This window comes from Brachyhypopomus gauderio, chromosome 13 (assembly GCF_052324685.1).
Source record: "Brachyhypopomus gauderio isolate BG-103 chromosome 13, BGAUD_0.2, whole genome shotgun sequence".
Classification (NCBI taxonomy): domain Eukaryota; kingdom Metazoa; phylum Chordata; class Actinopteri; order Gymnotiformes; family Hypopomidae; genus Brachyhypopomus; species Brachyhypopomus gauderio.
This window is the reverse complement of record NC_135223.1, coordinates 9,767,232-9,789,024: the sequence shown is the minus strand read 5'-3', so window position 1 is coordinate 9,789,024 and position 21,793 is coordinate 9,767,232. Positions and strand designations below refer to the sequence as shown.

The following is a 21,793-nucleotide window of genomic DNA, read 5'->3' as shown; positions in this document are numbered from 1 at the left end:
CCGCATACACCAAACATATACATTAGTAGATCAAGTTAAACTGGAACATTGCAGGTATACTCAAAATTGTGAATGAAGTAATAAACTGGACAGGTGGGAAAGTCCAGTGCTATTAAATCCAGTGTCTTTCAATCCATTTATATTTGTAGCTTAAATCTTTGCTTTGCAGCAAACCACAAAAACATCATCATTTATTTTATTCATAATACATAAAGCATCTTGCTTTCTTGACAATTAGCTTTTACTTAGGTCTTTACTTAGGTATTTACATAGCTTTTACTTCTACAAGCCTTCATTTGGAGATCAGAGTTCCTCTAACCCAGAAATGTTAAAGGTCTACTAATTTACTCCAACTGGTCCCCAGCAGAATTTTCTCTTCCCTACTCTGGCCAGACAGCTTCTACCAGTACAGATATGTGTTCAGTCCTGCCGTGACCACTGCTCTGAAGCTCATTTTAATGGGGAAAACAGTCATCCTGAGTGATAATGAACACAGCCCTTCTGTAACGTGTAAATCTGACTGGATGAGAGGAAGCAAACGTCACATAATTTTGTGGCTTGTAAAAAGTGCTGTTAATTCAAAATACAATTTACTTTACATCAAGATAGATGTCGCCTGTCTAATCTATTAGATGACACTGTAAGTGCTTTTGTCAGAAGGCACAAGGAGAGGATTTTTTTTTACACCATCAGAATGGCATCCTGTCCTGAAACTCAGGCTGCCAAAGAAGTCTCACGAACTTCCCCTGAGCTGACAGTTGATTAGTCTTACATCCCAAGTGTTGGAACAGCTCATTAATTAGTGCCGGTATTGTGTTGGTTTGTGTGTGTGTGTGTGTGTGCACATGAGAGCGTGTGCATATGCATTGGGGTGGGGGTGGGGGTCTGTAGGAGTATAATATGATTATCAGTGGAGTGAAATGTGCTATGACAAACATAGTGAAACGACCTGTTATTCTTCCTAGTATATGTGTATAGGTCAGTGGAGAAACACTTCTTTCCACGACTCAGTTGATACGTAATAAAGCACGAGCTGGCGGCCGCCTTGATAGGCCCTGGCCCCAGAGTTGCAGTGGGCCTGGCTGTGCACCCCGTACTCTGGGAGAGGCGGGGAAATATTTGGCTCCTGAACTCCTCCTGACTCTTGAGTCAGAACATGAATCATCATCACAAATTCAAAATTCAGAGTCAAAAAAACCTCTAGTTCACTCACTAGTCACACACATGGAAATTGATCTTGCATGACATGTAATGTTTAGCATATAGAACTTATCTGGCAAACACTGTGGCTTGTGGAACTGCCCAAACGTGGTACTTATGGATGATTTGAGTCAGGACTGATGCAGTCGTATAGGTCTATATACAGTCTGTGTGTGCCAAGCAAAGAAGTAGATGATATTTATTACTAAAGAACATGTGAATTCAGTTGGATTGATATGATTTAGTTTTCAGTCTGATTGACAAGAGTTAAAACGGCCTTTCTTCTGTGTGCTATACACATAGCCCAGTTAGCACGAATGCCTCCATCTGCAGGACAGAATGCTTCAGCTCTCCTGGAGATTCACCTCTCCTCACCTCTCCTACAGCATAGACTTTGGAAAATACTCGCAATGGACTCAAAAGCTACCTGTCATTAAAATAATCCTCTCTGTCCTGATATCCTGACTTCATTTGGAACTCTTTGAACTCTTCTTACTTCTTCCACCAAGGACCGCTAGATTCTTGATGGCACTGGTTGTACCTCTGACAACACAGTTTTATATCCTTTCACTGAATTTATGTAAAAAGTATGGATGTAGCAGTCAGCATCACTACCATTTTTGAGAATTGGTTTTCCTCAAGGGCCATTCATTACTGCATCACTAGAAGGGCTTCCCTGTCACTCTGTTCCTCTTTAAATTGGATGAGGATATAATGAAAAAAGCTGAAAACAAACAAAAAAAAAAGACACTGAGCTACATGGAGTGTACATAGAGTTCTTGAAGTGATGAAAAAAACTTCCAAACCTCACTAGACACCAAAAAACAAAACTCAGTATTATTAGACTTGTCTGAGTACAAAGGCACTAAATGTTTTTTGAATAATGAATTTATTAGAGTTTATCAGTTTTCCAGTTGACAGGTTACTAAACATGATGTAGAATGTTGTGGAGGCAGGGGGTTTTGTGTGTGTGTGTGTGTGTGTGTGAGAGAGAGAGAGAGAGAGAGAGAGAGAGAGAGAGAGAGAGAGAGAGAGAGAGAGAGAGAGAGAGGGGGGGGGCAAGAGAGAATATTTTGCTGAAACTATTCAGGAATAAAGTAATACGTAGAAATAAAGTCTATGGCTGATCTACAAAGTTTATGTAGAGTTAAGTAAAAATGTTTATGAATATATTTTTTTACATTTTCATATCTAATAATGCAACCAATTCCTAAAAGTTATTTTACGTAAGAAATTGCACTCACAGTTTTCCAAAGAGCTGTCAGCAGACTCCAGGGAGGTGCCTTGGGGAAGTCTTCTTTTTTCCAGACCGCTGGATTCCCCCACCCCTCCTTCTCACGTAGTAGGACACGCTTCCTTGGCCAATCGTTTCTCTCTACTCAACCACTTCATCAGGCTATAAGAGCTTCCCAACGTTTTCGTTGCAAGCAAACTTTGTTGTTGCAAGGAACTCTGGATACATATTTTTTTTGTTTTTAAACACCAAGCATACGAGTATTTAAATCACAGCCCAATGAGGGAATGACGTTTGTTTTATTCGCTTCCAAACGAAGAGATGCCTGAGGAAACTTTGCAAGACGAATCGAGTTCTCCAGTGTCTCCAGCCGACAGTCTTAGCAACAGCGAAGGAGAGCTCGACAGGCAACCGAAGAGATGTGGGAGGAAAAGACGATCTAGTCGGAAAAACGGGGAGGATTCCGACAGCTCGACCCTGGGGAAAAGGGGGAAAAAGTCGACCAGCAACAGTCCACATTCTTACGAAGACCTGCAGTCTCAACGAGTCATGGCAAACGTGCGCGAGCGGCAGAGGACGCAGTCGCTGAACGAAGCCTTCGCAGCCTTGCGGAAAATTATTCCAACTCTACCGTCAGACAAACTGAGCAAAATTCAGACTCTTAAACTCGCCGCCAGGTACATCGATTTTCTCTGTCAGGTGCTACAGAGTGATGAGTTGGATTCCAAGATGGCAAGTTGTAGTTACGTTGCTCACGAACGGTTAAGCTATGCGTTCTCTGTGTGGAGGATGGAGGGCGCGTGGTCCATGTCAGCATCTCACTAGCGCTCGTGGGACTTTTGGTGCAAGATGGTACGCTTTACTCTTCCAAACACTTAAAAACGCCAAACTTAATAAGATGTCCCTAATTTCATCGTAGCTACGCTTTTCTCATTTCGAATATCTAGAACAGATAGTTAGACACATTTAACTGACAGCTGAATCTGTTTACTAATACATAGGCCCTTTTGTGTAGGTTAAGTAAAATTATATATACATTTAAACATAAACATTCATTATTGAACTTAGCATCGGGTTAAATCATGCTATAGTCAGAGACAAGTTATAGTCAGAGACTAGCTTCTCTTGTGTCATGCTAATCAAACATCCACAATCTGGTGGCCCTAATTATGAAATGCATCATTAGTCTAATAAATTTTCTAATTTACAGGTTACAGGCGTCTTTGCTGGCAAGACCAATGTGGACCAATGTGTCGAAACCATGCTGGATACGTACATTCCTTCATAATCGTGGGGAAAACCTTTACAAACACTGCAGCAACTGAAGGCAGGGATTTAACAAATGAAGGCCGCAGACAATCTGCAGATGCGTGCGCTATGCATAATGACTTCTTTACCAATAGTATTATTTTTGACCATGAATGTTGGATATGTGTAGGCTTATGTCATGCATGTCTTTTCACTCAGCTGTGCAGCTTCCACGGGAAAAGTAACAGTGCATCCGGGAACTCTGTGGATATTCCGATCGGTACTGAAGCCTCAAGTTCGAACCTGTGCAAAATTAGAACGTGCAACTATATTTATTTATTAATGACACAAGTTATGACGAAGCCAAACGTATCCTGTGTCGAAATGCATCCTATTTTTAATACTTTTGTAAATAAATGTGTATTTCTGTAATAAAGCTGAAAAATTCTAAAGAAACTACTAATACTTAAATTCATTCGCTTTTCATAGCTTGAGGTTTATAGGGTGTAAAATGCTACAGATTAGCTTGAATTTCTATTACTTTTCATATAAACATAAAACTCTGTGCTCACAACAAAAAGTATTTTAGGTTAATACATGTCAGAAGTTGTTTCGAAAACACCTCGAATTTAATCAAAAACAACATTATTAAAAAATGTTTTCCTTAATGATGTGATAATAATAGTTAGGAGCCTTCAGTTTTAAACTTGAAAAATGTTTTTATTAGAATTGCTATAGGAGTAAAATAGCTGTGGTTGTGCTAATGTAGCATTTCTGAAGTTTCAGATGTTTCAATAGCTACTTCCATAGGTTACATTATTGCCTAAATTAAATTCAATTGGTACTAGTCTTTTTAAAGCTAGATGGCATTATATATACATAACATTTTAAACAACCTACGAGTTGTACGAATTTAAAATACCATCATGCTTAATTTTGGTGGTTAGCAATTCTCACGTTGTTGAGTGCAAATCCATAGGCTCCCAGTTGTTGTCCAGCAGTAAACTATTAAATAGCGAGTGTAGCGCCATTTAACGAGCTAATACGAGCAAATACGAAGATGCAGAAACTACAACTTGCGATATTAGGCTGTATGTTCTCGGAATGTGAATATTTCAACGAATATTTCAACTGGAGAGAACTTAGAACTATATTCCCAAAACCGAGTATTCAATTAATTTTATCAATGTAATATATCCATTATTTGCAATGTACTGAAACGAACGGATTTTTCTAAGTTCAAATTCCCTTTGAAACACATTTTAGTAACACGATTTGCTCAAGGGAAATTGAGATACAGATTTGTTTCTGTTACATTACGCGCGTGGGCTTTAAGGCACAGAAACATGCGTGTCCTAGTAGCGGCATCTAGTTTTATGTGGCGTCTGGGAAAGTATTTTAGTCCGCTCCGCGTGTCGTGGAATCTTTGGGATGGATAAAAGCACGTGTGCGTTTGAAGGTGTGTAATTGGGTTTTGAGGCATGTATGGAATTTCCAGATGTCTATGAAATTTAAGCTTCCTCCAGAAGGTTTTGGAAGGTGGGCTAGGTTAAACTCATGTACACAGAGGTTCCTTTTATGACAGCAAGTGCAGGCCCGATATTAACATAAATAATGTTACATCCCCCTTAGGGGGGAAAAGCACAAAATAGGCTACAAACGTACTATGATTTTAAAAGCCTATAGAACAATTAGCAAACCTTATAGGACCTTCATAAGAATTAGAGTAATTGTGTCGCATTGGCGAATTTATTTTTCTTAATTGTTTATAGGCTACAGGTAGGATACATGTTTGTTATAGCCTAGATTTAGCCTAGTTAAGAAAATGGGGGGAAACGTGACAAACTTAGAGTTCATTTCCACTTTGTAAAGGGTTTGGCAGATACATGTTCGAGGCACACGAATGAAACTTATTTTGAACAGATGTTAGCATTTTAGAGTCACGTGAATTGAACAGATGTTCAGATGTAGAGACCCGCCTTTGAATTCGCTACACACGCAAATAAGCTTTGAAACAAAGTATTTTCTTTAGTTCTTGAAGAGGAAGAATGCGTCGAACGGCGCCGAAAGTCTTTGGAGGTTTGAGTCCAGCGAAGATAAATATTAATTTTTGTCCTCTGAAAGGCCTAGTGAATAATGTTGTGGAAGCTGCGCGGGACCTGTGAGAGAATTACTGGATAACTCGTAGTAGAAAACCTGCCTTCAACAGGTACTGAAAACGACTTTTTGATCATCAATGGGATAGTTTACTATGCTATTGAAAATCGTATTCTGACTACCCTGCTAATATAGGCTATTAATATTTATGTGAGTAGATTTTCTCTGTGAATACGTCTATAGGCCTACGATATAGGCTATGCTATTTAAAACTACAAAACTAATGCTTAATTTTATGATGATTTATAATGAAATAATAAATCGAGAAATTCACGTAGTTTCCCGTTATAGCGTTAGGTCTATAGGCCTACTCCAAAATACATTGATGTACTGACAGAGAAAACATATGCCTTAAATTAGGCCTATCAATCTGTTAGAAAGAATTAGAAATATTATGAATACATTTGACGGACTAACAACTGATACAATGATAATATCAAAATAACTCGAGGATTTTTGTTGGTTTGTCATTATTTGTTTTGTTTGGCTTTGCTTTGTTTTCTGTTGCTTAGTTTTATGGCATGTGTCATGAAAGGTGCACAGTTTGCCCATCAAACGATATCGAAGATGAAATAATTAATGCTTCAAAAAAATCAGTTTTTAGCTAATTAAGTCGTTTATGGCATTTGCGAGCCTGACCTTGCGCTGTGAACACCTGTGAGCAGTGAGACTCATTGTCCTGCAGAATCCTGAACTAAATGTCCTGAGAGCAGGAACAGAACTGGGTGTCTTAGGTGTCACCTGCTCCCTTTGACAACATGGCAACCAGCCTGGAGTGGGATGCTTCTTAAATGGTACGCTTCTGAATCTGGAAAACACCACTACTGTTTACATTGTCTTTCTGTGAAATGAATCGTACAGTACAGAAGGGATCATATAAAGACTATAGGAATGTGAGAGTGCCTTGCAGAAAAGCTCCTTGCAGTGAGGAATCGAATGGTTGAATCTAAACTGATCTGATGAACCTGAATGGAGACGGGATGGGAGACAGGATGGACATGGGGTGTGTGGCCCTTTGGCTTTTCTTCCCATTTACTTTTAACGAACTGTGCACTCTTGGGACAGTGCATTCCTACAGGCCCTCAATAGGATTTATTATTGCATCAATAAAATTTTGGGGGTTTTAATACTGTGTTTATGCTCTTTTTCATGAGCATGATGCTATAAATTCTGGTCATAATAGGATCATAAATCATGCAGGATTGAAAGCCGGTTTTCTGGAAGAAAGCACATAACAGTTTAGGCAAAAAAAGAACCACTTCTTTCTGACTCATCACTCTGTTACTAAATGGAGATTTTGTCATGCAACGTACAACATGCGTGTGCTAAAGCTCTGGGCTAGCTGAAGACGCTTCACAGCCTGTCACAGCCTGTCACCCTCGTCCATTTTAGGTGGACCCGTGAATTATAATGTATTATTTAATAATAATGCGCTGTAATTTCAGAAGTTCAAATAAAACATTTTCTTTAAATTTGGTGAATGTTAAAACACCTTTGTTGCTCCACCATTATGGTGTTGTGCTACTCGAACTGTATGCCCAATGAACAGTGCACCGTGTTTTGTAGCATGGTATTCAGTGATGAAGCAGGAGGATGTAGGCATCATTAAAAAATTGCGCTTTATTATTATTAATACGCTCTATGAGAAGCATTTACCCATATAACCTTTTCATACACTTCAACTGTCTAAACATATTAGTGACCCCTTCATGCAGCTTTCATCATGATGATAGCATTTGAAATGAGGACATTCTTTCATACATTTTTATCCTCTTTTATTCTCTCTTTTATTTTTAAGTGTATTTTTCACTAGGTGCATTTGTTTCACATTTTCACGGGTCTTTATCATCTTAACATTTGTAATTGGAGTGTTAAACTCACTCTCTCACAGATATCCTCAGATTATATCCATTTGGTGCAAAACAGAGATTGTCCAGGATAGTCAGTCATGAATAAATTTGTGCAATTAAAATAAAATTGATGATAATTAAGCTAATGCTTTTGGGTATTTCTTTTGTGCATGTCATACAGTAGTAGATATTTGTCATACCTCAGGATTAGGTCATTCTCTAATAACCAATCTGGTCCTGTGATATCAAAATAAACATTAAAATATTAATAGCCATATCGTTTTTTTGCCACTCAGTAACTTGTCAACCTCCCTACCACCCTTTAACTTTCTTGACAAGCCAAATTTTTGGTTTTGTGTACATTTAAATGTAACATCGTGCAATTTTCATGAGATGCAAAAATGTACACCAATGCATGAGGTCGTGCAATGCATAAAAGAGGCTTGGTGAGGAGCAACGTAATAATCAAGGATTGTGAAATCATTTTAACAGTGTTTATGAGGGAGTCAGAACAATGAACAATGAAGACAAAGGGAAAGAACCTTGCTTCATAAACCTGTCAGTCTGAGTTAGATGGTAAACAATGTTGTTAGGGTCTGTTATACACTGCAGACACCCTGCTTGTCTCAGATGACGTGCCCTGGCCTCACAAAGATCTGGGAAAGAACTGGAGGTCCTCTGTTTAAAAGCGTGTCCCACTGAGGCATCAGTAAACACTGGCTTTTCCAGGCTGGCTCTGCAGAGAAAATGATCGCTGAATAATCCAGTTACCATGAGGAAAAACGGTCCAAAGGTTAGTGCGTGATCCGTTAGTCATAGAGGTTTTCAGGTTTGGACACCGGGCCAGTGCTTCAGTATGCCTTCGTGAACAGCTATGGCAGAATCACCTCTTTTGTTACACCGTGGGCCCTTGGGAGAGAGCAGGGTGTCCCACGGCTGTGGGAGAGACATGCGTCTCCTTTCAAGCCTGTCCAACAGAGCGATTGTGAGGACTCCTGGACGTCGTGTTTGCGCAGCACACAGCACACAGCGCTCGCCACCCAGGCTGTAGACAGGACACACATCCCACCGTCTTCAGGGCATACACAATGATGTCACACACAGGAAATGGACGGAGAGCCCTGGCACCTCTGGGGCTTGGCTGAGCGTCCATTGGCTCAGCGGTGCCGCTGTAAAAATAAACAGGCAATCAGAATGCCGTACAAGAAGTACACAAAGGCATTGTAGAGTTTCATGGATAATAAAAGCGGCTTTTCACGTTTAGGGTGCTGTTTATTTGTGCAGTCTGGCTATCCATAAATAGCCTTGTCTTTCTCAGGATGTATAAACATACAGTCGTGGTTAAAACAGTTTCTGTCCTAAGCAATGATTTCAAACCTTCCTGGTAATGTTTGGTCATGTTTACTGGATCCTTAACTGAGAATAAATGAGGTAAAATTGATTGGTAAATGAGCATAAGGAATACATCCTGTAGTATAATGCTTTTGCTATGACTGTACACCTGAACATGCATGTGCATTTAAAACTCACATCATATTTAGCTTGTAGGATTACATCCATGCTATGCACTCCCTGCTACAATGCAGAGTATAAATATATTTAATTAATAAATAAATGTAAAGAAAAAAACAGTATACATCCAGAACTTCATAAAACCATTAAATATATAAAAAAATTTTTTTTATATAGTTCAGTATATTTAAACCAGTTCAACACTTCATAAAGCAGTTAAACATATTTCCATTGCAAGGTTAAAACTTACCCATAATAAATAAACAGAAATGAACAAAAACAATGTCAATTTTCACTAACATTATTTATCTTCCCTCCCAAAAACGTGACTGTGTGTCTGCCACTCCTATGGGATGAGCCTTCCTTGTCCAGACTACTGGGTCAGGTTTACGAACATGTCCAGGTGGATTGCGGTATACAAAAGCCTTCCAGATTTTTCTTCAGCCACAGGTTTTTGAAAGAATGCAGGGTACTGGACTGCTTATGGCAAAATGCTGATTTTGTTTAACACCACCATAATTTTTTCAGCACAGACGCTGCTTCCTGCACAAAAACTTTAGGTTTTCAGCCAAAATGTGCAGGTACTTTTGAAGACTCGTGATGCCATCGTCGTGGTGACACAGGGATGGTGCTTTTTTTCAGTCTGAACGCCCACCCGCTTTCACTGAACATACCAATTGATTGATGTAGCAGAAAGGTCCATTGTGGCCTGAATCAGGGCATCCCCTCCCGGTGAAAGTATCGGCAGCAATGGAAAAGTCCAGGTTCTCCCTCTCTGACAGTGTGGACGTATTTGCAGACATACAGGTGTCAAATGCTTAATTTAAAAATCAGTTGATTTATTTGAATGGATATTAAGTGGAAGCAATAATTTTGGCAGGAATGCTTTTAATCAATATACCAGTATTACTTCATTAGAACGATAAAATACAGAACACTGTGGAGAAAAGGGCGAATATCTGCCTAATGTTTGTGTATTAATTAAATAACTGCAACTACAATGTCATTTTGATTTGTTTTCATAACAAGAGGTGCAAATTATTATGAAGTCCACTGTAATATGGTCATTCAGCTGTTTTCTTTCCGTAGACCTTCATGGCTTGTTGGATTTGAGGGGACAGGCTGGGTAGAACAGTGTGATTAGATGCTACTCGGGTTCTGCTGAACTCATGCAGACCGAGCGAAGTCAGAAGCATCAACCATGTTACGGCACTTTGTGCCATGGTGCCGTAGGAAGTCCTTTTGTTCAGTGTCTGGCAGCAGGACTCTTCATCTGGACCCGGCCTGTGTGGGATGAGGCTATGAAACTGTCAACCTATTAAGTATAATTCTATCCACAAAAGTGTATTTTTTTACAAAAAGAATGCAAGCACTAGTGTGTGAAGAGTTCATGCTTATTCACTGAATATACATCATTACTGAAACGAATCAACAGTTGAGCACTGTTAAAAATACAAGATCCCCATAGCATGACCACTTTTATTACCTTTATTGATGTGAAACCAATGCTAGTTTCCACACTGACAGTACTGTTTACACTGTTCTATATGTTGGGCTTGAATCAAATTCAGAGCTTCTGTAAGTTCCAAGCAAATCATACACTTTTCCAGTTTTAGGAGCAGATGATATTCAACCGGTGTTCTTACTACTGAAGCAGGCTGTGCCTCCCTCTGTGGCCTGAGGGTAATTAGCCTAATGACACCCACGGCCTCCCCCTAAAGGGGGTGGGGGATCACGGCCCCACACCGGTCACTAATCTCCACACGGTCATTAACCTGGAGCCCACCGGAGTGCCCGACATGGGCTCACTGCTGTGGTGAGAAGATAAGTGACCTGTTGTTCTTTGGCATTACAATGATTCTCCTTTTCCTTCCTCCGCATGTCAGGAAGCTTAATCCCGATGATGAGAGGCACAGGGGAACCGGCATTAAAGGAATATGACACGTCAAATGGGATGAACACTCTGGCCTCTGCTGGTTCCTGTGACGTGCCAATGTAACCACAGAAAAGCTTGTCAGATGTGTGAAGTGCAGGCCACACCTTTTATACGCTACATTTTCTGTTATGTAGATATGACAAGGATTCAGCCTGTTTTATTTTGCTTTCTGGACTAGTTTCATAATGGACTGTCTATAGACTATTTTGCCAGGATTTTGGTTATTATTATATGTCATATAATCTAAGACCTATGCTGGTGTTTCACTCTAAAATAGTTTTCGGTCTGGCCTTGATACTTTTTCATGATAAAGAACAGAACCTTGCATTATTAATGGATCGTGCCTTAGAGCAGGAATGTCATTGAAATCCCACTGATGTAATGACATATTCTTTCCTTGTTAAACTGCAAACATTTAACAAGATAAATTACAAACGTTAAACAGCTAAAAGTCGACTGGCGATTGCACGCCGGCCATCAGAGTGACTTTATTTCACCGGGTTCACTTTTTATTTCAGCACTTTTGTCCATCTTATTTCAGCATATTCATCATTGTTAATGTGCGTGCAGATTGGCTGACGTGTAGGTAGGACAGACTGGGTTCCCTGTGTCACATTAGGTCACTAAGTGTGTTAAAGGGATGCCGTGGTCTGTGAGGTCCTGCGTTTAGACAGAGCCTTGGGCCATGGCCAGAACAAGCCTTTGTATTGTATTGTGCCTTTGTTTCAGATCCCTGTACAAAACCGAAACACAGCGAATGAAACAAATCTGATTTACCAGCTGACAATCTTTCAGTTTTCTGTTATTATTCTTGTTCTGAATTACCTTTTTGTTATTATTCTTACTTAGTTTATTTTTCAATTAGAACAAAATATATGCAAAGTTGATGCAATGCGTATTAGGACAATATGGACATATGCAAAATATACATATTTCAAAGTAGGATACACACATTTGGTCAATATGTTTGAGTAAAAATAAAATATTGTAACTGACCTTTTCAGAAAGAGAGTTGTGTTAGCTATCTTTAGCACAATGATAAAAATCTCTATTTTATTTGTGTTTCTGATTATATTGTTCTATTGCGTGATGTCCAGTGGTGAGAAGCAACCTCAGGGCTGACTCAGGTTTTCAACTTACTTCCCAGCAGAATGACACAACTGCCATTTTAGGATCTGAAAACTTTTCCAGTAAATCATGTTCGGCTGGGCTGAAATGGGGTGCTATGTGGATGACACAATATTAGTGTGTGTTAAGTAGGTTTTTATAGGGATGAATATGCTACAGAGTATGTCAGTAAAAAGTCTGTGTGGTAAATTGTACAAGAAATCTCTATAGTCTACATTAGCCTACAAACAATAGTATCTTGAAACGATCTCTTCAAACACTAAAGCCTGTCTCATTTAATATATAAATAAGTCACTGGAGGTGATAAAAAAAATTAAATCAGAGAGCTTAATCATCACATTACACCATTAAACCCAAGTATTGTAGCCTAATGTAAGCCTAATGTCTAGCAATTCTTCAGATTTGATTGGAAGTTAACGTCAACTTAGTTGTTGTTTATTAATTACTGTAATTTATTAATAATCAGTCTTTGAACACTCTAAGAAACCCAACGGAGATCGTAAGGACTCATGTTGCAGCTGCCATTGAGATCATCAGATGTATTCAGAATCATCGTGCCTCATATCAATACATCATTTTGCATCCTGGTACTAAGAAAGAGAATTCTACCAAATCTTGCCACATGCAGAGTGCTGTGTAGCCTAGCTGCCAAATCGCTCCCAAGAACTGCTAAACACATTCGTTCTGAATGTCACACCTGAAGGGTCACAGATGTAAATCAGTGCATCGCACTACTTTACAAATGCACCAGGAGTGAACTCTCACGAAGGCGTTTCAGTGGGAGAGGTTTCATAAAGCACCATAATGATGTACAGCATGGCCACTTGTGTAGCGTTTGTACTCTTGTAAAAGTTTACTGGAGAACAGCTGCCTCATTGATGAGGGATAGAAAACTTTCCACAGACAAAAAAAAACTTTATTATACCTCTGCTCTAAACTACATTTTTAAACAAAAGCAAAATTTTTTGTAAATCTTTCCTTCATGAAATACCTCTTTTGTAAATCTTTCCTTCATGAAATACCTCTACACATGTCAGAGGAGTCCGTAAGGTGTGAGTGGCCCAGGCGGGACTTTGCCAAGGCCCAGAGCTGTTGGCCTCAGCTTATAGAAGAGCTGTACTTGCATCTAGAGATACAGTACAACAAATTTATGTACAGTTCCAATCTCCATCTATACAGCCCTCATCTGAGTCTTTGCCTCGGTTAACCTAAGGTGCGACCTTTTCATTTTATGCTAATGCTGCTGCATTACTGTTCCCATTAAAGGTGTGTGGACTTCACCCTACTTCCGTCTTCTGTTTATTACTCAGCTAGACCCTGACTTACTAGCCAGTACTCCCAATCTAGGCTTTCAAAAAGCGAATAATACAGACCCCGATAGCAGTCATAGTGCCGGAGTGTTCTGCACCCAAGCCTCCAGTGATCTCTGCAGGAGAGCCCCTTAAACGATCCCGTGCCTCTTCTGCGAAATGTGGAGGGACGGCGTGCGGTTCTGACTTATCTCTGCGCTCTAACGCCACACCGCGTCCCCGGGGTGCTGGCTCCGGCCTGCGGCGGGGCGAACCTGGCTGCCGCTCACCCGGGTACTAAATCGCGTTCAAAGCACCGCTCGGCACGCTCACAGGTATCGCGTTACACTCCCGCCGTCGGGGGGCAGCCGGCCGGCCGGCCTGGCCTTCGGTCCGCCTCTGGCCTCCCCTTCTGATTCCTCCTCACAGCTTGAGCCGAGTCTGTGACGCGACCTCGGGGCAGGACGCACTGCATTTTCTGCTCTTAACCCAATAATGTTAATGCTGTCCCTGGTCGTATTACACGTTTCCTTCCCTGTGAACCAGTTCTGTTTACATACTTCCTAGTTTAACTAGAGGTTGAAAAGCATAATAGCGGTCGAAGACGAAGTGCAGTATCGCTAGAGACAAATCGAGCTAAATGAGATCTCATTTGCTTGAACTTCAAGAGATTAAATAAAACGATGCAGACAAAACGAAACCTTGGAAGACTAATGAAAATGGGCCATTAGGTCTTTTGCAAGAAACGGCCCGAGCCAAAGTCTCAGTGCGTTGTGCCTGTATTTTCCGAGTGCACATACCACATGCCTGATAAGACTAAAGCATGCAGTGGTGCAGCCCGGAGAGCAGAGGCATGGCGGAACGTAACGCTGTTTTAGAGCTCAATCGCCTGGCGAGGCCGATCGTGCCGATAAAGCAGCCTGAAAAATGGGGACACTCACGCAAAGTGTGGTCCACGATGCGGCTCCGGAGGGCCCCTAGCAGCATGGAGCCACACTGCAGTAACTGCTGCCTGGAGCCCATGCTACAGCACATTAATTCCTGATGGGCTACAGCTCAGCACAAACTACCATCCTTGAAGGAAAACTCTGGCCCGCTATCCTCAATGCCATCTCACTCACAGCCCTCCAGTACGGATATGCGCACGGGAAGAAAAAAGACAGTCAGTGACCAGTGTGGCTGAACAGCTGCGTGCGTACCTTTGTTTGAACAAAAACAGATGCCCATGACGGCGTCATGCTCGAGGGGTAAGGTAAATGTGGCATACTGGTGTTGCATCCAGTACCGTTACAAGTAATTACCTGTGGAGACGTTTTTTTCAGGACGCTTTTTTTGCATGAGTAAAGATTTTGCTTCCACAGCCAAAATAATCATGCCAGTCAATGTGCCAGTCACACACAAAAAATGACTACTAGGGAAAGTTTGTTTAGTAATGAGATGAATCATGACGTGTTAATATGCTACACATACTAACTACACATTACTCAGTGGCACTAATAAATTTGAACCATCACAAAAACAAGTTTTTCTTCTGCGTTTAACATGCGTCACATAGCTAAAAATGTATTGAAACCCTTTTAATGAGCCAGTTTGAGTGAGTGGAAGGAAGAAGTGGCCTTGTAAGGAAGAAAGGCTGTGAATAAGGAGCCCTCTGTAAAGCATCCACAGGCCGGCCTGAGAATGACCTGAGAAAGACCTGAGAAGGTCCTGAGAAAGGCCTGAGAAAGACCTGAGAAAGGCCTGAGAAAGACCTGAGAAAGGTTTGAGAAAGACCTGAGAAAGGAACGAGAAAGGCCCGAGAATGGCCTGAGAAAGACCTGAGAAAGGCCTAAGAAAGACCTGAGAAAGGTCTGAGAAAGATCTGAGAATGGCCTGAGAATGTCCTGAGAAACACCTGAGATTTGCCTGAGAAAGGTCTGAGAAAGACTTGAGAAAAGCCTGAGAATGGCAAGCATTCATAATGAACCACAGTGACTCCAGACAAAGTGTGTTCACCATGGACAGCGATGGTATGGGTCAAAGGTATTCTGCTTGTTATATGTATATACTGTGTATTTCAGTGGCTTTACTATATGTACAAATTAAACATTCAATTAGGGGTTTAGAGAAGGCTTTAGGGCAAATCATTCTTAAACTAAACTGGTCTTCTGATACAATTTCTTGAATAATTTAGCCCTTACATTTGTCTTTGTACACCTAAGTTAACCAAAGGTTAAAAACTACCTCACAAGTCTCAAAAAGGTACGGTCATGCGTTTCCTGGGTTGACCTTTGATCCCGAACCTGAAACTCCCTCAGCATTGAAAACGATCGTGCTCCTCGCTAGCGAAGTCAGAAGCAAAGCGCACTGATTAGAGTTGCCATAGTAACTGCGTCAAACACAGCCAGCGGTGCCGAGAAAACTTCGCCGACTTCAAACAGCGCCGGAGTGGCAGACTCCCGGGGGCCTGGCCGCACGGGACCTGCTTCCAATTAAAGCCACTTCCACACTCGCGTTTCTCAAACGCAAACTCGAGAGCCAAGGAGAGCGAGAGAGCAGCCGGGGCGGGGGAGCGCGAACGGACCGCGCAGAGCTGAGCAGCACCAGCACTCTGGATTTCATTAGGGTCAATTATCTTATCTGCTCCGTTTCAAAGCCCCGACCCGAGAGACTGCCAGCATACTGGCATGTTGAAACGACATGCACAAAAGGCCCGTGGCCCGCCAACCTGCTCATTTCCACACTCCAATCCCCTGCCTGAGTTGATCAAATATTTGCATGCTTTTGTAAATAATTTTCAATTTCTTGACCTCCGCCCCCAGGAAACAAATGTATAGTTTATGCACCAGATATTTTTTTGAAAATTGTTTATGAATTGTTTCTCCTTAACCACTTCCATCTGACTTTTTAACTCTGCAGCTACTTGCATCTATTTTTAAACATTACTATATATTCTATAATTATGTCGACTCCATTCCTCTACCTCAGATTTATGCCTGAATAAGATATGACCAGTCTTATCTATTATTCAGGATTATTCAAATACAATTTAAACTTCCAACATTGTGACATATAGTAATAAATATTGCATGTATGGTGGACTCCAGCTCCCATGGTGTTCATACTCCAGCATCACCAAAGGGACCCGCACGGACAAATGAACAGACTTTATTAGAAAGCACCTAAAACATGTCCTTGTTCATATAACTGTCTGTTTCCCACACTTTGTTCTTCTTGCTGCAGGGTTAGGATACACATTTCACATTTCTGGAATGAGAATGTTCCTTTGTATACTGGTTGCATAAACATTTCTGAGCTACTGCATTTAACTACATTTAAGCATCTTATTACAGACTCAAATACAAGAAGTAAGTCCCAGTCAGTTACTGGTTAAATTATATCTCGGTAAGTCAGGCGTGCATTATATAATTGGCCTTTAATTAAATGTTACAAGATATAGTACAATTCGTTGTTACAGTACAAAATTACAGGCAAAGGAAATTACACGCATTGGGAATTTGGAATTTGGGATACAAGAAATAAGCTTATAATGTACTCTTCCTCACATCATCCAAGCCTGCAAGCTGAACTATTCACTGTAAGGTAGCAGACCAGCTGTCCAAGCAGTGTCTGCGCTGTGTGCCTGCTCCCACCCCGTGGGCCAGAGAAACACCAACCCAGAAATTACACAGAGTGGTCATGCTCTCTGGCGAACATCATCAAACAGAACGTTAAGCAGGGGCCTCTTCATAGGCCCTGACGGGGCCCCTGCTCTTGCTTGGTATAGACACCCGGGGTTTGTGGGGTCCCACAGGCCAATTTGGGTAATCATACAATTTAGCAGTTCCGTCACAGAACTTAGAGAAGACCAGGGCTAATCAGGCGGGAGCTAGCCGCTCTGTGACACGGTCGGCAGCGGGGGGCAGGAAAGGGTCGCGGATTTTTTGGGGGCTGAAATGGAGAAGCTGCCTCATCAGGGGGCTCCTTTCCCTCGGACGAGGTCGCCTTCATCATGGGCGCTCCAGGAAATGCACAGGACGGCAAGGTCACCACCAATTGGCCCGCTGTGTGCTGTTGCCATGGCAAACATCCCAAGGGCCAATGAAAACAGATGACAAGAACAATAATATGAGGTGTAATCACCAGGGTCACTTGCCTTCCACATTCCTCCTCTTCACTTCACCTCACCCCCTTTCTAGAAACAAGGGGGGAAAAAAACCTCTAAAGTGCCTTTTATTTCAACATCTTTGTAGAAACGCTTGCTGGCTATGCTCAGAAGACCTCATATGAGCAGTCCCTGAGATGTTCCAGTCCTCCCTTCCACCGTTATATATTTATTTTCTGCCACATCGTACTGGGTGCTCCGCAAATGGAATCTAGCCTCTACCATTAATGACTTATTAACTGTCAGCAGTTCATACCCTCCAAATAGCCATTGCTCAAGATGAAGCCGTACCCTCTCACACAATAAATATGGCTTAGAATACAGTGCGATACAGAAGAGGAGGGTGAGATTATGACAGAAGGCACACTGATTAATGAATGTTACTTAAATTAACATGTGCCTGATTAAGTTAAAGAACACTCAATTACCAATGCGTTGTCTGCTGAAATGTGTTAGAATGTCATTGCTCTACACTAAACGTTATGGTTACTTAGTCCTTAATTTGTGTAAATGTGCATTTTTTCTGGGGGTTGGGCTGTTTTGTTTTTCAGTTACCTGCGATGGAGAAATGTTTGTAAATGCAAGAACCAATTCCAGTCTCAAAGTGCTTAAAATGCTGCACAGACCGAGGCCCATGCAACAGAGGAGCAGCAACCTCCCCCCCAACCCTGACCGTTCAGCATTAAGACTTATCACTGTTGTTCCATCCATATTCTGGCCTGCGGCCTAAAACGTTTGAATTACTGCACAGCTTTTAGGTGCATTGTTTTGCCCCTAGAAATTATGTCAGCGTTGTGCGGTGAAATCTTTTATCACTTGCCAGAAAGAATGAGGGTAAATAATTGCATCCAGATGTGAGCCATTTCAGCTGATAGCGGTCTTCATTTCCTGCCTCCGCTTTGTCAGACAACCTATTACACCTTAGAGGCAGCAGCCTGCAAAACATACATCCTTCTTGTAAATTAACGCCAAGTTCCTGTGTTTGCAAGACGTCTATTCAGATCATCTAAATACGTGATTAAAAAACAGATTTGCTTTTGTTACATTATACAGACAACTCAGGTTGAATGATTGAAATCTTGCATATTAAGCATTATAGTGCTTTAATGTCTCATCTTAACATAACAGAATAATCACTGTTGAAAAATATAGGCAATGAAAGGCTCGGGTCTTATTTTTTTTTAACACTTAACAGATTTGATGACAGATCAGTCGTGTGCCTCTTGAATTGATGTGGTGATGGGGTGACCTGCACTCAAGTGCACTCAAATCTTTTAACGGCCTGATCTAAATGAATTGTATTTACAATGCTTAGCAGACACATGGAGACATAGCATTGAAGATTTGGTTCCAGAGAAGAACCTCGAGAATCGGAGACCTCCCAGCACTGGATCTCTTCATCTAGAAGGCTGTTAGTCACTTAGTCACTCTGAAGTCACTTATGAAATACAAAAGATTTTTTATTTTATATATAGCTGAACTTTATTTAACCATTTTGGTGTCACTTTACAATACTGCCTTTTTAATAATACTTAAGAACTTATCAAAGTATCAGTACAATATCAATAGTTATTTAGTACTTACGTCATTTAAAAAGTTGCCAGTGTTATGCAAGTATGTTATGCGAGTATGAGTAACCACTACTGGATAGCTGCTAACTAGCTAACAAAAAAATCTCCCTGTTCTGCATTCCTAAGAATTTACAGTTCAAGTAAAAATGTGTGTTTTCCAACATACAAGGACAAGGTTTTCACGGAACATCAACATATGCATTTCTTCAGATAATGTTAACGATAAAGATATCTGTGACACCGACATAAATTTCAGGACAGCCAACGTTAATTCCAGGCACTAACATTATTAGCTCACTAACTTGTCTTCTAAAACAGCTTGATAGACTCAGCTTTCCTTTACATAATCTGTGCCCTTGAATTCCTCCTAGTCTCCTTCTTGTTGAAATCTGGGTTTGCTTTCTCTTTGTTTGTCTTTTGACCTGGTGTTATTTGCTGTCTCACTCTCCCACTCTCCAAGTTCTGACTTGTGCTAAAAAGCCATAAAGAATTGTTACTGATATGACTCAAAATTGGTAATTAAGTCATTACAGTTTACTCAGTATATAAGCAAACAGTGTTTTGATGAGTAATTAAGAACCAATTATGTCCACCTACTAGTACCTTAATTAAATACCTTAATTAATAAACTGAACTGTAACATTTTACAACATATGCTTCAAAACAAGCACCTTCACTGAAATTGTGTCTAAAATTAGAGCATGAAACTCTTAGCTGAGAAAATATATGCAGAAATGATAACATTGATCAAGTTGGATGAGAACCAGCCGGTGAAGCTAACAGTCTGTTGCCATGAGCAACATGCTGTACTCACATTAGTGCTTTTTGTCCAAATGTCTCTTTAATATTGCTACATTGTTAGTGAATTAATGTTACAATCTTCTCTGATTTTGTGAGTGGACGGTGTTTCATATTCATGTCTTTCAGTCAAATGTAGAGATGTTTCAGTCAAATGTAGAGATGTTTCAGTCAAATGTAGAGATGTTTCATTCAAATGTAGAGATGTTTGAGTGAAGAAACTGAAGGAACGGATGTGTTTTCAGGAGCCTCGCTAGTGACTTCTTTTGGTAGGATGTTCTGTTGCCAGAGATTTCACTGGTGGAAGGGAGACAAAACTAGGCAGTTTCTCTTGAGATTAAACCCTGGCTTGTACAGTTCTTTGCAAATCTGGCCAGCAACATTACAGCTGGACAATCTGAGCCAAGCAAAGCTAAAAGTTGACAGTAGATGAGAGATGTCTGTCAAAACGTCTTTCAGCTGTTTAATGTGCAAATGAATAGAGAGTGTTCAAGCTCGGGTTATATGTATTGATTCTTGCAAAAAAAAACTTTATTCACTTTATTCACTTTTGCATTTTTTCTAAAAAAAAAGATCTCTTCAAGTTCAAACATTCAGACATTGAAACATAAATTACATTCAGCCAATGTTGGTGGAACAACCTAATTGTGGTTTACTTTTAGAACACCATTTTTGTTTTTAAAAATATAGTTTCTTGAGGAGAAACCCCCCCCCCCCCCTCCCCCCCAACCCCCACCACACCCTGCATTCTCTAAATGGGCGATTGTCCTCCTCTCCTGCTTCTTCACCCTCTTCTTCACTCTGCCTTACGCTACTTTGTCCCACCTTCTTTATTCTTCTCCTCATTTTTCTCTCCACCCCCCCCACACAATCTCCCTGACCTGTAATTGTATTGCATAGCCCAGCTCCACTGTGCAGTGTAGCACGCCTACCATTGCATCTTCTCTGCACGACACAGTCCACAGTCATTCATTGGAGGGGGGGGTCAGCTTGTGGAGGAGCATGCTCTGCTCCGAACTGTGTCACCCTCCACCTGAGAAAACACACTATGGGTAATAAGGGGGGGGGGGGGGGACCGGTGACGCCGTGCTGGCTGTGGTACAGCCAGTGTATAATAACATTAGTCTTCCGCCCTGGCCCGGTGGAGTCCTCCTTCTGGTTATAGCTCTGCCTGAGCGTCACGCTCCTTTCTTTCCCTTTTGTATTTTTTTGTGCAGCGCTGCCTCCAGTAGAAACACATTCTTGCCATGCGTCAGTGCTGCCGTCTGTTTGGGTTTCTTCTTGCAAACAGCACTACATGCACAGCTCCAGACCGGCCGATGCACACAGCAGCCAGATGAACCGGACCGGTGGCAGATTCTGTATGATCCAGAGAACTGTGGTTTCCTCTTAGCTTATGTGGGCAATCAGAAAGACAGAGAGTTGACCTTATCGTGGACATGATTGGTCAGAGTTTATGAGAAAGATCAGTAGACATTTCTGATGTATTCTTCAGTAGTGCAGGGCACACCCCAAGACTCTTTGATGTCCTTCAAAGGCTAATACATCACTATGTTGCTGTCTCCTTAGACTCAAAGCCAATCATGGGTACGGAGTCTATTCCAAAGCTCATGACACTGAATTGCCTTAAAATCTCAGCTAACAGGAAGCTTTGAAGGAGTTTCTTGGACTTGAAAAGCAGAAAGTCCGCCATTTTCAGTAACGGTGAGTATTTCTTTCATGGGCT

General features: G+C 41.1%; 1 protein-coding gene across 1 annotated transcript in view; it reads left to right on the top strand.

Annotated features, from left to right (window-relative positions):
* Positions 1-2,616: 2,616 nt before the first annotated feature.
* twist1b (twist family bHLH transcription factor 1b) overlaps positions 2,617-21,793 on the top strand; it is a 33,657-nt gene continuing 14,480 nt past the window's right edge. Inside the window, exons 1-2 of the mRNA XM_076970748.1 lie at positions 2,617-3,286; positions 3,645-5,891. Coding sequence (XP_076826863.1) covers positions 2,756-3,259 — 504 coding nt within the window. The 5' untranslated portion in view covers positions 2,617-2,755 and the 3' untranslated portion in view covers positions 3,260-3,286; positions 3,645-5,891. The remainder of the gene's footprint in view (positions 3,287-3,644; positions 5,892-21,793) is intronic.